General features: G+C 42.5%; 1 protein-coding gene across 1 annotated transcript in view; it reads right to left on the bottom strand.

Annotated features, from left to right (window-relative positions):
* Positions 1-1,335: 1,335 nt before the first annotated feature.
* dmbx1b (diencephalon/mesencephalon homeobox 1b) overlaps positions 1,336-14,555 on the bottom strand; it is a 43,681-nt gene continuing 30,461 nt past the window's right edge. Inside the window, exons 2-5 of the mRNA XM_043700129.1 lie at positions 13,915-14,080; positions 8,840-9,054; positions 5,878-6,232; positions 1,336-2,318 (exon numbers count right to left, since the gene is read on the bottom strand). Coding sequence (XP_043556064.1) covers positions 1,912-2,318; positions 5,878-6,232; positions 8,840-9,054; positions 13,915-14,068 — 1,131 coding nt within the window. The 5' untranslated portion in view covers positions 14,069-14,080 and the 3' untranslated portion in view covers positions 1,336-1,911. The remainder of the gene's footprint in view (positions 2,319-5,877; positions 6,233-8,839; positions 9,055-13,914; positions 14,081-14,555) is intronic.

Raw genomic sequence — 14,555 nt, 5'->3', positions numbered from 1 at the left:
ACGATCAGCCATGGTATTATTGAAAGGCGGAGTAGGCTCGAAGGGTCCTGGTCCTGCTCCTGGTTCTTATGTTCTCATGTAAATAGCATCATAAGCTGAGCAGATAACGTAAAGACCAATATGAAAATCTACAAGTGATATAACCAGCAAGATCCTCCAATCAGTAAGATAATCACCTCAGCAATGTAAGGGAAACTATACAAGCTAAAACCTCATGGTGTAGTGATAATGGCCCTGCCGCTGACCGGGGCAGCCTGTGTTCAAATGTTGGTTAAAATTCAAACTCATAACTTGTCAGAATCTTAAAGTTTCTGTCTAGTATCAGTTTGTGTTTGAAAACGGTTGTTAACACTGGGCTGCAAGTTACACCCTTCAGTCTGGATGTTGCTAAATTGCAATTGCCTCGGACGCAATTTAGATTAGATTAGATTACTTTACAGTGTGGAAACAGGCCCTTCGGCCCAACAAGTCCACACCGACCCGCTGAAGCGCAACTCAGCCATTCCCCTAACCTAACGCTACGGTCAATTTAGCATGGCCAATTCACCTGACCTGCACATCTTTGGACTGTGGGAGGAAACTGGAGCACCCCGAGGAAACCACGCAGACAAGGGGAGAATGTACAAACTCCACACAGTCGCCTGAGGCGGGAATTGAACCCAGGTCTCTGGCGCTGTGAGGCAGCACTGCTGTGACTGTGGGAGGAAACTGGAGCACCCCGAGGAAACCACGCAGACAAGGGAAGAATGTGCCAACTCCACACAGACAGTCGCCTGAGGCGGGAATTGAACCCAGGTCTCTGGCGCTGTGAGGCAGCACTGCTGTGTCTCAATACTACGTGCTTCTAAAATTTTAAAGAGGCGTTTTATGATGTTCAGGGAACAGATTTCAAGTTTGATCTTGGAATGCGGTTAAAAAAAAGTCTGTTGCTGCGGAGCTTAGATTGCACAATTCCAATCCAGTAATAACATAAATGGAAATCGCTTGAGAAACTCAGCAGGTCTGACAGCATCTGTGGGGAAAGGAACAGAGTTGACGTTTCCAATCTAATCATAACTGTGAAGAACATGTTCTGAAGAAGGGTTGCTGGACTCAAAAAGTTAAACTCTGCTTTCTCTCTCCACAGATACTGCCAGACCTGCAGAGTATCTCCAGCACTTCCTGTTTTTGTTTCAGGTCCTCAGCATCCGCAGTCCGTTGTTTTATCAGTGCTCATCTCTGCTGTTCAGTAAGTACTCTTTTGCAGTCAAAAGTGGGAAAAGGCAGAATCCGGGACAGCTCGGGCTATCTCGAGCAATTTTCACTAGTTTCTTTGTATAGCGTGACCTGGTTAAACGCAGTTATTAAGAATCTCACTGCCGGTGCCTTTTAAAAAAAGTAATTTGGAAACAAAAAAGTAAGTTTTTTTAACGGCTCGGTTTTGTTTTAACATTGAAAACCGATTACAATGATCCCATCCGGCGGGGCTGCTTCCGGGGTGTCTGCGCCTTTAAGAAGCGCTGCATTGGGGCGTTGTAGCTATTTCTCTTTTAGGAGACACGTGCTTTGCAAATCTCAGCCTTGTGTCGTTTTGGAGCGGTTGGGACATTGCATCAGTAAAATCTGACTATCAACTGTCTACCAAATGTTATGGGTGGGCATTAAGTGATTGTTTTTGTTTCAATTTGAACAGGACTGGTGAGATATTAGTTGAAAGAGTTAGTTAATTTCAGTTGCCCTTGTAGAAGCGCAGTGCCTCGATTTCCTCCTACTCATTGAATAGACATTTCTCATTTATGGACGTGACTTTAAAGTATCTGGTCAAAACCAGGGACATCTAAATAGACCTAAATGATGCGTACGGTGTGTTTGGTTGTACGTTTCTCCAGAAAAGCACGTCGCCTTCCTCCTGTTCCTGTCGAGCCAGCCGGGTCAGTTTGGTAGACTGTCCAGTCCCAGGGACGCTGCGTGCTGCTTGGCTCGGAGCCGAAGATTCTCGATGCTGGTCGTTTTGCTGTTGAGATTGGGCAGGGCGCTCGACGCTTGCAGGATCGGGCTCGACCACACTTGCTGGGCGTGCGAGAGCGACTGGTAGTAGGACTGGCAGTGGAGAGAGCTGATGGGCGCTACATTCATATTCATGCCCAGGTATGGCATGGCCGGCGGGCTCCCCATGTCGAAGGAAGAGTAGTGGACGAGGTTGTTGGTAGCTGCCATGTGCTGACGGAACTGCTCTTGTAGCCGGAACAGGCTGAGAGGAGAGGACGAGTAGGAGTGAGTTTGCACCAGGTTACTCCCGCTGCTGGAGACAGGTGTCCCTGTCGTGTTAATCGGCGAATCTGTTAGAGGCAATGGGGTACAAGAAAGGTGCACGTTTAGTCAGAGTGTAATCTTACTTTTGTGTCGAAATCATGGAGGGTTTATGCTTTTCTGATGTAATTCAAACGATCACATTAAACAACACAGGGCACATGGACTGCAGCGGTTCAAGAAGGCGTCTCACCGTTACCTTCCCAAAAACAACTCGCGACGGGTAATAAATGCTGACCCAGCCAGCAACTCAGCAGTGTTTTTTTTTTAAACACTCAACTGCTTTGCATAGTCGTATTCACATCTGTGAAATATCAGCTATACTGTGTTTGACGTGTGCATCACATTTCCCATCAAGCGTTGCCACATTAGCCAAAGTTAGCATGGTGCTGGAAAAGCACAGCAGGTCAGGCAGCATCCGAGGTGCAGGAAAATCGACGTTTCGGGCAAAAGCCCTTCATCAGGAATGAGGCTGGAAAGATAAATGGGAGGGGGTGGGTCTGGGGAGAAGGTAACTGAGTGCAATAGGTGAGTGGAGGTGGGGGTGAAGGTGATAGGTCAGAGGGGAGGGTGGAGCGGATTGGTGGGTCAGGTCATGAGGACTCTGCTGAGCTGGAAGGTTGAAACTGGGATTAGATGGGGGAAGGGGGAATCTGGAAACCGGTGAAGTCCACATTGATGCCCCGGGGTTGATTAGCCAGCCTGTCGACAGCATGACCACACATTCCCTGCTGAGGGCGACTGAACTAAGCAAACTCGTTCATGCTTCACACTCCCATATCCTCCATAAGGCAGTGCCGACAATTGCAGAGACTGTCTCTTTTGGAGGGCCCATTGGCCATATCCTGCAGGGAGAAAGTGAGGACTACAGATGCTGGAGATCAGAGTCGGGAGTATGGTGCTGGAAAAGCACAGCAGGAATCCCGATGAAGGGCTTATGCCCGAAACGTCGATTTTCCTGCTCCTGGGATGCTGCCTGACTTGCTGTGCTTTTCCAGGATCACACTCTGGACCCCTATCCTGCAGGGGGAGTGAAGCCTCCCATTCTCTCCAATCACCTCGACCCCATCCCCTGGTTGCAAAATCCCTCTCGCTGTATATTCATTCACAGAGCTGACGCTTGAGGTCTCTCCACCTTTGGGCCAGTTTTCGTTTTGATTTTTGAGAATGAACGCCGTTCAGGATTGGAGTTAACCTTTATGTCTCCTCTTTACACAGAAATCAGAACCTCCTCCCAGGTCACCCGAGTGGATTTGACCCCCACGCCCCAGCTTTGAACGGACTGCAAGGTGCCATGGAGCCCTATAGCGGCCTCTGGGACTGGGAAGGAGCCTGTTATCCCATTCCATTTGCCACTTTACCGCTGAGGAGCAATGTGGGTGTGTGGGGTTGGGGAATTAGAATCGCAAGAATGGAGGCTGAGGTATCCAGGGCAGCTCATTAGCGTAAGCAGGTACACTCTGTTGTCAGGGCGGATTGTCACTGAGTCTTAAATCAAAGTTTGTACAAGTGAAAGGGGCTTTAACTCGTTCCATTCTCAGCTCCGCGGTGATATGCAATTAATTCAAACACTACTCTGCTAAATCCACCTGGTAACCACAAAAATCACATCAGCTTGTAGTCAAACAATGAACTCATCAGTCCTGACAGTCCTTGCTTTCATTCGCCTCCATTTGAAACCTGACGAGCTGTCAGAAAGCTAATCATTGGAAATATGAGCTTTATCTGATCAAAACCAATGTGACACCGACGCCAGGAGACTGAGTGGAAAATCCCCATCCAAACTTCTTCCCCACGCCCGCCTGTTTCATTAGGAGGGGAATTTTGGACCATTAAAGTGCCGAGCTTTTCAAATCGGAGACAGCAAGGGACCAACAGAGATTGCCGAGCTGAGACTGCATGGGAACAAGGAGTCAGACCAGTCCGGGACGTCAGTTATCAAAACAAAAATTCGTTCGTTACTAAGGCACATCGACGCAGGTATTAGTTTCACTGGAGATGTACACAATCTGATTTGCATATTCAGTTTCTTTTATAATATCTTTTTTGTTTGTTATTTCCTTTTTAATCTACTCATTTTTTTCTAATGTATTCTTTCTCTTCTATACTCTACTAATTTAACCAGGCTCTAAAGGTTCGGATCTTTTCTGTATATGTCATTGAATCACAAGACGCAGAAGAAGACCATTCGGCCTATTGAGGCCATGCTAGCTTTCTGTACAGCAATCCAGTGAGTGTCATTCCCCTGCTCTCTCACGTGGCCCTGTGCGATGAAGTGGTTGATGATCTCCGCTTCCTGCACGCTGCGAGGCAAAACGTTTCAAATCGCTGCCAGTGAGAATCTCACACAGCTCTTCCTTAAAACCCTAAATCTCTGTCTCTTCCCCCACCCCCAACCCGTTCTGGTAGGATCAGCAAATGGAAACAGCTCTACCTTGTCCACCTTATACCTGTCATCTCCCTGAACACCTCTTTGAAATATCCTCCAAATTCCTTTACTGCATCGAGATTGACATCAGCCTCTGCATCTTACCCTGATGTTACCCACATCAAGAATTGTACCTGTATTGGGTTTATAATCATTGCTAAACATTCACACAACAGACAAGCCAGCATACATTTATGTAAGTATGCCTGTTCCACAAGGGAAAGTATGTCTTTTGCAGATGAATCTGAACCTGCCGAATAGAATGAGCAAAGAAATAAACCGGAAAGGCTCACCATTCTGTCAGGGTGAATAGTCTCTCGGCTGTTGCCTTGAGATCTCCCTAGTTAAGCTTTACCACATCTGAGCAGCTCCTCTCACATTCAGGATGACTGGTTTCCACCTGTGAGGAGATTTTCTGTTTCCACCGCCAGAAAGCTTTACAGACAAATTTGAAGATTTGAGAGAGAGTTGGATTACTGTGAACATTTTCAGGCCCTTGTCTAAAGAAAGCTATGCTGTCATTGGAGGCAATCCAGAGAAGGTTCACACGGGTTGATACCGGATAGGGAGGGACAGTCTTATCAGAATGGGTTAGGCCTGCACCCATTGGAATTTAGAAGAGTGAGAAACCTTATTGAAACATGCAAAAGTCTTAGAGGATTTGACAGGGTAGTTGAGGAGAAGTCATTTTCTCCTTGTGGACCAGAGGGGAGAATCTGAGGATAAGGGGTGGCATATTTAAAACAGAGATGTGGAAGATTTCCCTTTTTGTTTGGTAAACAAGTGAATCTGTGGAATTAAATCTGCAGAAGACTGGGCCATTAAATCAATTTAAAGCCGTGATAGACATGTTTAAGAAGAGAATCAAGATTATCCGGGAAAAGGTAGAGAAGTGGGAGTTGAGGAAGACGAGAGCTGTAGAATGTTAATATGGGAGGTTTGCAATTTAACATCATTTTCAAACAAATTAATTGGAACCTGGCAGGAGCCCCGTGAATTTGATTGAAAGCTATTCCTTCTCTGGGTCGGAGCAAGAGTCAGAGAGCCTGGTTCTGAGATCTAATCAAATGACAAACGTTGCAAATGCACTTGAACCGCAAGTTAACCAGCTTTCAGTCTCCTCCCCATCACGCAGATACAAACAGAAAGCACATCTTTACCTGATTTCGGGCTTCCCCGTTTGCAGGTTGTTGGTTTGCTGTCGGGGCTGCAGCTCTTCTCTTGCTTAAACTCCTCTGCCGGCGATTTATACTCTCGCTCTCTGTCTGTCCGCTCCTCTGCTGATGATTCACTGTCTGACTGCTCGGCCGAGGTGACATTTAACTCGATGTTAATCGGCTCGCCGCCAGCACTGCGTGGCTCGCTGACTTCTGAGCAGCCCTGAGTTTCTGTGGCTGGTTTCTCGGCTTTCGTCTCCTCCTGGCTCATTTCGGCCTCTTTCTGTTTCTGGAGCTGCTCTTTCTGCAAGCTGCGTTGCTTCTTTCGAAACTTGGCGCGGCGGTTTTTAAACCATACCTGGAAACATTCGAGGAAGACATGGCAAAACCCAAACCATCACACTGCAGTGTGGAGGGCACAAGTTCAAAGGTTGCGGACCACACAATACTTAGAGTCATACAGCACGGAAACAGGCCCTACCGTCGAACTCGACCCATGCCAAGCAAGTTTTCCCAAACTAAACTAGCCCCACTTCCCTGTGTTCGGCTCAAAGCCCTCTAAACCGTTCCTATTCATGCACCTGTCCAAATGTCTTTTAAATTACAACGGGAACTTCACCAATTGGGCCAGTGGGATGAGAAGTGGTAGATGGTGTTTAATTTTGATAAATGCGAGGTGCTGCATTTTGGGAAAGCAAATCTTAGCAGGACTTTACACACTTAATGGTAAGATCCGAGGGAGTGTTGCTGAACAAAGAGACCTTGGAGTGCAGGTTCATAGCTCCTTGAAAGTGGAGTCGCAGGTAGATAGGATAGCGAAGAAGGCGTTTGGTATGCTTTCCTTTATTGGTCAGAGTATTGAGTACAGGAGTGGAGGCTGAGGGGTGACCTTATAGATGTTTATAAAATCATGAGGGGCATGGATAGGATAGATGGACAAAGTCTTTTCCCTGGGGTGGGGGAGTCCAGAACTAGAGGGCATAGGTTTAGGGTGAGAGGGGAAAGATATAAAAGAGACCTAAGGGGCAAAGTTTTCATGCAGAGGGTGGAGCATGTATAGAATGAATTGCCAGAGGAAGTGGTGGAGGCTAGTACAATTGCAACATTTAAAAGGCTCTGGATAGGTATATGAATAGGAAAAGTTTGGAGGGATATGGGCCTGGTGCTGGCAGGTGGGGCTAGATTGGTTTGGGATATCTGGTCAGCATGGACAAGTTAGACCAAAAGATCATTCCACACACAAACCACCCTCTGTGTACGAACGTTGCCCCTCAGGTCCATTTTAAATCTTTCTCCTCTCATCTTAAAAACATGCCCCCTAGTTTTGAACTCTCTGACCTGAGGGAAAACACTTCTGCTATTTGCCTTATCTATAGCCCTCATTATTTTATAAATGTCTATAAGGTCACCCCTCAACCTCCTTTGTTCCAGTGGAAAAAATCCATGCCTGTCCTCATAACTCAAACTTTCTAGTCCTAGCAACATCCTGGTAAATCTTTTCTGAATCCTCTCCAATTTAATAATATCCTTCCTATCACGGGGTAACCAGAACTGAACACAGTACTCTAAAAGTTGCCTCAGTTATGTCCTTTCCAACCTTAACGTGATGTCCGAACTCCTGTAGTCAGTGGTCTCAGCAATGAAGGCAAGCATGCTAAATGCCTCCTTAACCACCTGTCTACCTGTGATGCAACTTTCAAGGAATCATCTACCTGAAGCCCTAGGTTTCTTCATTTGACAACACTACTCGGAAGGTAGTGTAGCACCTCATAAGGATGCCAATAAGTTAGTGAGATGGGTGGAGAGGTAGCAGATGAAATTTAATATAGAGAAGCCTGAAGTGATTCATTCTGGTAGGAAAAATGTGCAGAAAGGATGTAAGGTTTAACAACTATCTATAATTCTAATGAGAGTGCAGGAACTGAGGGACCTGGATTGGGGGCAGGGGAGGCTAGTACAATTGCAACATTTAAAAGTCATTTGGATGGGTATATGAATAGAAAGGGTTTTGAGGGATTTGGGCCGGGTGCTGGCAGGTGGGACTAGATTGGGTTGGGATATCTGGTTGGCATGGACGGGTTGGACCGAAGGGGCTGTTTCTGTGCTGTACATCTCAATGACTCTATGACTGTATGATAGATTGTTAACTAAACTTACATGTGTTTAAATAGGGGCATACAATAAAAGGTAAAGTCACCATAGTCTTTGTATTTTCTAATCACTTTATTTGTAGATTTTATAACACTCCCTTGGAGCAGGTAGGATTTGCATCCTCATGGCAAAAGTGAGGACTGCAGATGCTGGGGATTACAGTCAAGAGTGTGGTGCTGGAAAAGCACAGCAGGTCCACATTTATGCCATCATTGTGGATTTCACCAGATTCCTCATTTCCCCTCCCTCCACCTTATCCCAGTTCCAACCTATCAGGTCAGCACCGTCCTCATGACGAGTCCCATCTGTCCATCTTCCTTCCCACCTGTCTGCTCCACCTTCCCCTCAGACCTATTACCTTTACCCCCACCTCCATCCACCTATTGCACTCTCAGCTACCTTCTCCCCAGCCTCACTCCCCTTCCATTTATCTCTCCACCGCAAACCACCCCCACCCCCACCCCAAAGGCTCCCAGCCTCATATAACAATTCTATTTTGCCTTCTGGTGGAAAATGTCTTTGGATATGGAAGGAAACAACATGAATGAAAAGAAATTCATGAAATTTGAACATATTTCCATAAAAATGGTAATTACACTGGTTTCATTACCTAATGCAAGAAGCAAAGCTGCCATGTAAGGACCAGTATCTAGACTGATTAATTGTGGGAAAATAACTGAATATATAAAATGTTTTAAAACTATAAAAATTATTGGCAATAAATTGGGCAACTGTAGTTATCAGCCAGTTTCTAATAAACCAGATTGTTTTAATAAATGGCTGGTAGAGAAAGCAAAGGAAAGATGTATTGTACCTGTACTCTAGCTTCAGGCAAGTTCGTGCACATGGCCAACCTTTCTCTCATCACTACATCGGGATAGTGCGTTTTCTGGAATGTCTTCTCCAGAGCCTCCAACTGTTGAGCAGTGAATGCTGTCCGACTCCGACGTTGCTTACGATGCTGGGACCCATACCTTGCCTCGAGGATAATATCTTGAAATGCACAGCCGTTGGAAAATAAAAACACATCTAGTTTAATTATTGGGAAAGGTACAACATTCACCATCATTCTTTGTTTCTTTATTTTGCTAACTTCTTTCCCGAGGAATTTGTACTTAAGAACCTGTACCTCGGTATCTTTGTACCTAAGATGGTGTATAAGTAGCAAGTTGTAAACTTTTCACTTTACTCATTTGCGTATATGTGACAATAAAGCTAATTTTAATTTTAGTTCTAATTCATTTACCAACAAATCTTTTCATAATCATGTGGCTTTCAATTATGTTGCCTTATATCATACCTTGGTGCCATTAGCAGCTGGCTTATCAATTGCAATTTCTTTCTAGTGATTCTCAGAAAATGCTCTGCAGTTGACTTGTACTCAACTTTTCCTTCTCATCTTGTTGGCTTGTTATATCATTTGGCACCACTTTTTAGAGTCACACTGTCCATAAAGGTCATCAGCACAATAAAGGTCCTTTGGCTTATTGAGGCTGGGCTAGTCAAAAATAACCACTTAAGTATTCTAATGCAATTTTCCAGTGTATTCATTCAGTTTTATTGCATTGCTATTTTCCAAAGATTGATTTGGAAATTCTTTCTGTTGTGAATTCATTACTGTTGAAGTTTTAAGGCCAATGGCAGAAGATGTTTTTGTGGAACACTTGAATCACAACAGCAATAAAGTCTCAGAATAAATTATATTTGTTGTCTGAGGAAATTTTACTACAGCTATGGATTATACGTTTTTAAACTTCACTCATGGGATATGACATCACTGGCTAGGCCAGCATTTATTGCACATGGGAGTTGCCAATATAATTTTTCATGCTTTATTAAACCTAAATAGATCATTAGTAGGGCAAAGATATTTCTAAATTCCTTTTCTCTATCACCTATTCCTTGCCTCCTCCACATTCTTCTCTAGCAATGTATGAGAATGTATGCATTTTTAAAATATTTAATCTATCTCGGCCTTTTCTCCACCCCTCCCTGCCATATGGGAATGCTGTTAACTCCTGCTTTCTTGATGCATTTCCATCACATACTATCAACCATCTTCCCTTCCTTGACCTATATAAACTGACATTGCAAAATGTCCTCTCTCCTCAGGCATTTTCCTCTCCCTTTCAAAAGCATTTCCCTCATTGTACTCCTTGACATATTTATCTTCACTAACTAACAAATTAATCCCCAACTCTCTGTCATCTCTAAAGCAATTGACTTTGCTGTCACCTTCTGGATGCACATAAACAGCTCTGCCACTTTCCATTTGAATTCTCCCAAGTAGTTTCCACTCCTTGCATAGATGGGAATTGGCTCTAAACAACTTTGCAGATTAAGAATTCTGTGACTTTGATGCATTATTTTTCTCCTTCGTCTTTGATGTCTGTTCAGGTTTCAGTGAGGTCGGTCACATCATCCTCAGTTAATGTCTCTTCTTTGTTCTCCATTACTTCTTTTCTAGCTATCTAGACAGTGTGGCTCCATATTGCTCCCACCTCTGGAATTGTATTATGATTAATTCTCAACACTTCCTTTTTCCTCCTAACAGGCTGTTCTTTGGCAATATCAAACAGAAGATCAGCTTTCATGCCTAAGTTGATGGCATCCAGTTGATCTTTAATTTTATGACTGTCTGATACTGTATTCTCTTGTTATCAACTCCAATCCTTTGTCCACATCTACCTCTCCAGACCATTTACAACCTCAGTGCCCTCTTCGATCCAGAGCAGAGCCTGTGATTCTATACAATTTCCATCACAAAAAACCCCACCTATTTTCATCTTCATTAATATAGTCTGTCTCCATTCATCCCTCAGCCCATTTGCCAACAAAAAAATCTCCAACTTGCCTTTCTCTTTACAAACTTGAAATGCTGAAAGGAAAATAATAAGGAGTATATAATAATCAGCTGACCCTTTAACACCCATTTGCTGGCATTTCAGGAAATTAAAATCAATGTTATTGTTTCACAATCAAATAGAAATTCACAGTTCATCAAGGATGAAGAAGACAATTTAGACCATTGAGTTCATCTCCCTGAAGGGATCCTAATCCCTCGGTTTCATCATTGGATTGTGTTTTAATTGACCCCAAAATTTCACTTCCACTTCTTTTCCTCAAGGTCTATTCTATATAATCTACATGTTGGCCACTCTTTGCACATAGAACAATCTCCTCATATGGCTTACAGTTTACTACATTGAATCTATAACCTTTTGCCCTAATGTTACTCATTAATGTCATGGAATATTGAGCTTACTTTTTCCATATGAATGTATAAACTTGACAAGAAAAGAGCCAATGGTCCAGCAAGAATGTTTCAACCGTCATGGCCCACCTGAGCAGCATGCTACCCAATGTGTCACATAACTTCTTGGGAGGGGAAATGGAACAGGTCAAAATTCCTTGGCCAAACAAAATCTGAGGAATTCCTCTCTGACTTTTGATGTCAATCATAAAATGTACCAGGAGACCAGGATGACAATGAGACCAGAATTCACTTCTTGCACAGAGCGAGATCATCCACAGCCAGGAACATTCGCCGTTCCTTTTAGAACGCTGCTGCAAGTTCACATTTTATTAACTTACAATTTGTTCCAAACCTGATGACTCTTTTTCTCACGGGTGGGGGCATTTAAAACTAATTTAAGGTGAGAGAAGAAAGATGTAATGTGATATAAGGGGCAAACTTTTAACACAGAGGGTGGTATGTGTTACAGAGTGAGCTGCCAGAAGAAGTGGTGGAGGATAGTACAATTACAGCAGTTAAAAGGCATCTGGATGTGTATATGAATAGGAAGGGATTAGAGGGATATAGGCCAAGTGCTGGCAAATGGGACTAGATTAATTTAGGATATCTGGTCAGCATGGACAAGTTGGACTGAATGGTTTGTTTATGTGTTATATATCTCTATGACTGTATGACTCTTGGCAAAAGAAAATCCTCCTATCATTGATCCTGGTTCTATGATATGCACATCACTTGATTTTCCCTAAGCTTCTAATTCAAATAATCAAGCTACATGGACTCTGTTTGGTGCTTTCTGTGTTTGAAGTAATTCAAATGTCCTTAATTTCCATGCTTTCCTTGAGCTTAGGTGATAAGAAAGAAATAAGGTCATTTTTTTCCCCTCAGAGGTTAATCAATCTGTGACTTCTTTACGACTGTAGATGTTGGGTTAAGTATACTCAAGGCTGAGATGGACAGCTTTTTAATCAGTAAAAGAACCAAGGGTTATTATTATAAGGCCAGGAAGGTGGATTTGAGGATTATCAGATCAGACACTGAATGGCAGAACAGACTCATTGGGCTGAATGGGCTACAGCTGCTCCTATGCTTTATGGTCTGAAAATGCTGGGTCTTTGTATTCTACCATGATATCTAACATTCTTTGTCCCAGTGGCTCTTTCTTAGCTTGTTGGCTCCTTTGGTCAATTTTAGTCTGATTACCATTCTGTGAGATGCCTTTGGGGCATTGTCCTATTTTACTGCTGCTTTTGTTTTAAACTAGAAATCAATCTCATGATGTACCTCTGAACCTTTTACAAGTCATCTATGACATTTACAATATGAGGGGATCAAAACTGGGCACTAGCATAGATATATTTTATACAAGGACAATGGAGGCTTTTAAAAAAATATTTAAGCACTCTAATCATACATCCCCATACTGTTTGGTTCCTGGCACTGTTGTGAATCCTTAGAAATTCATGGATTGCAACAAGCAGATTTTTTTCCCCCTTGTCAACAGCTTTTTAGCTCAGATATGCATAAGGTGCTGTGAATCTTATCCATCTGAGGAACAATACTTTTATATGTATGTAATAACATTTTCCAGACATTTGCCCATTTCCCTATCACATCCCTATCTAATTCTAGTAATTTTGTCAAAATTCTAAAACATTTGTAAACATTTGTATCATTTATGAACTTGTGGACAGCTCACCCATTGCCTTTATCAAATTATCAATAACGAGTATGAATGTCAACAGTCCTATCTCCAATCCATGTTGCTCTCCTACAGAACCATTATAATTAGAACCTTGTGCCTTCAAGAATGCAAAAGTTCCTAATTTGTCGCAGGTTTCCTTACCAATCCCAAATTCTCTACTTCTGAGTAACTTATTGTGTAGCACCTTATTGAAAACTTTATGGAAATCCAAGCACATGGTATCACCCAGACGTCCCATCTTTTAATCCAACAACCTCCTAATCAACTAATAAGCCAAAATCTCCTTTGCCAGAAGCCATATTGAAAATGTCCAAAGTCCTCTAGGTTTTTCAGGTGGGGAAAAAATTCAACCTCAATGAGGACAATAAACATGTAATAATAAATCTGCTGTCCAGTTTTGAGACCATGTTTCCTATTTAAGACTGTATCTATATCCATTTTGAGATTTTCAGTTTAGAGTCAATTGTACATTGTGGAACTGGAGAATTATCTACTGGAGTGAGGACTGGTGCAAAATCATAATTTAAAACCTCCACTACATCCTGGAATTTTACCTTAACAAATGCTTTAATGTTTTAAGCACTCCTTAATGTTATATCTCCAAAATACTGTTAATTTTCTTCGTTGCTGCTCTGTATTTATTGGGCTCACCTTTTTTAGCATTGTTCTTATGTATTTCAACATGTTGTTTAATTTGCTTTCCTTTACACAATACCACATATTCATCTGCGTTGGATTTAATATGCTAATTTTGTTAACTGCTAATATCCATACTGTAACCAACTCAATCTATAATTTCTGACTGTTACCTTTGACAATACTTCTTGTTTGCAATCACTTACAAGTTTCTAAATATAATAAGTGCAATAACAAAAATGGAAAGCAAAAGCACAATTGTACCATACAATGAAAACTGACATTAGTATCTTACCAGCCAGCCTCTCAGCCAAAGTCAGTGCATGGACAGATGGCCTATAGTCAGGAGCATGCTGGGCCTGTTGTGCTGCTTGTTGGTGAAGATTATACATTGCACTCAAAGAGTTCATGGCATGTAGAGAGTAACCATTGACCCCATAGTGCTGCATGGCTGTCAATCTCTGGGAGAAACAGCAAACATACAAAGACATCAATGAATGGCTCGGGTTTTAGACTCAGTCCATTAAATACTGTTTATGATCTATGTAATGTTATTTCTTAGGTTTCATGCTATAACATTCATGGAGAAGATTTGGTATTCAGCGTGACTTTGCCTTCTTTGAGTAACTTTAAGACTGACATCACACTGTACAATATTACTAAAAATAGCAGAATTTCATACAAACAAATGTATTAACACATTCTTATTAAGTCCCCTTACCTGCTATGTTAATCAGTTAGAAATCCATTAATATCAGTCAATATACCTTCAATTTGTGTAACCTTATATCTCCATTCATTGCATTTTTGAGGAGCTACCTCTTGCTGGCAATTAAAATTCAAAGAATTAAATATTTCCTGAAGACTGCTGAACTAAAAATATAATCAAATTTTGATAAGTGAGTGTACTTGTGTTTCATATGACTCATGCTAGGT

Source organism: Chiloscyllium plagiosum, chromosome 11 (genome assembly GCF_004010195.1).
Source record: "Chiloscyllium plagiosum isolate BGI_BamShark_2017 chromosome 11, ASM401019v2, whole genome shotgun sequence".
In the NCBI taxonomy this organism is placed as follows: domain Eukaryota; kingdom Metazoa; phylum Chordata; class Chondrichthyes; order Orectolobiformes; family Hemiscylliidae; genus Chiloscyllium; species Chiloscyllium plagiosum.
The sequence above is the reverse complement of the archived record's forward strand: the minus strand, read 5'-3'. Positions and strand labels throughout refer to the sequence as shown.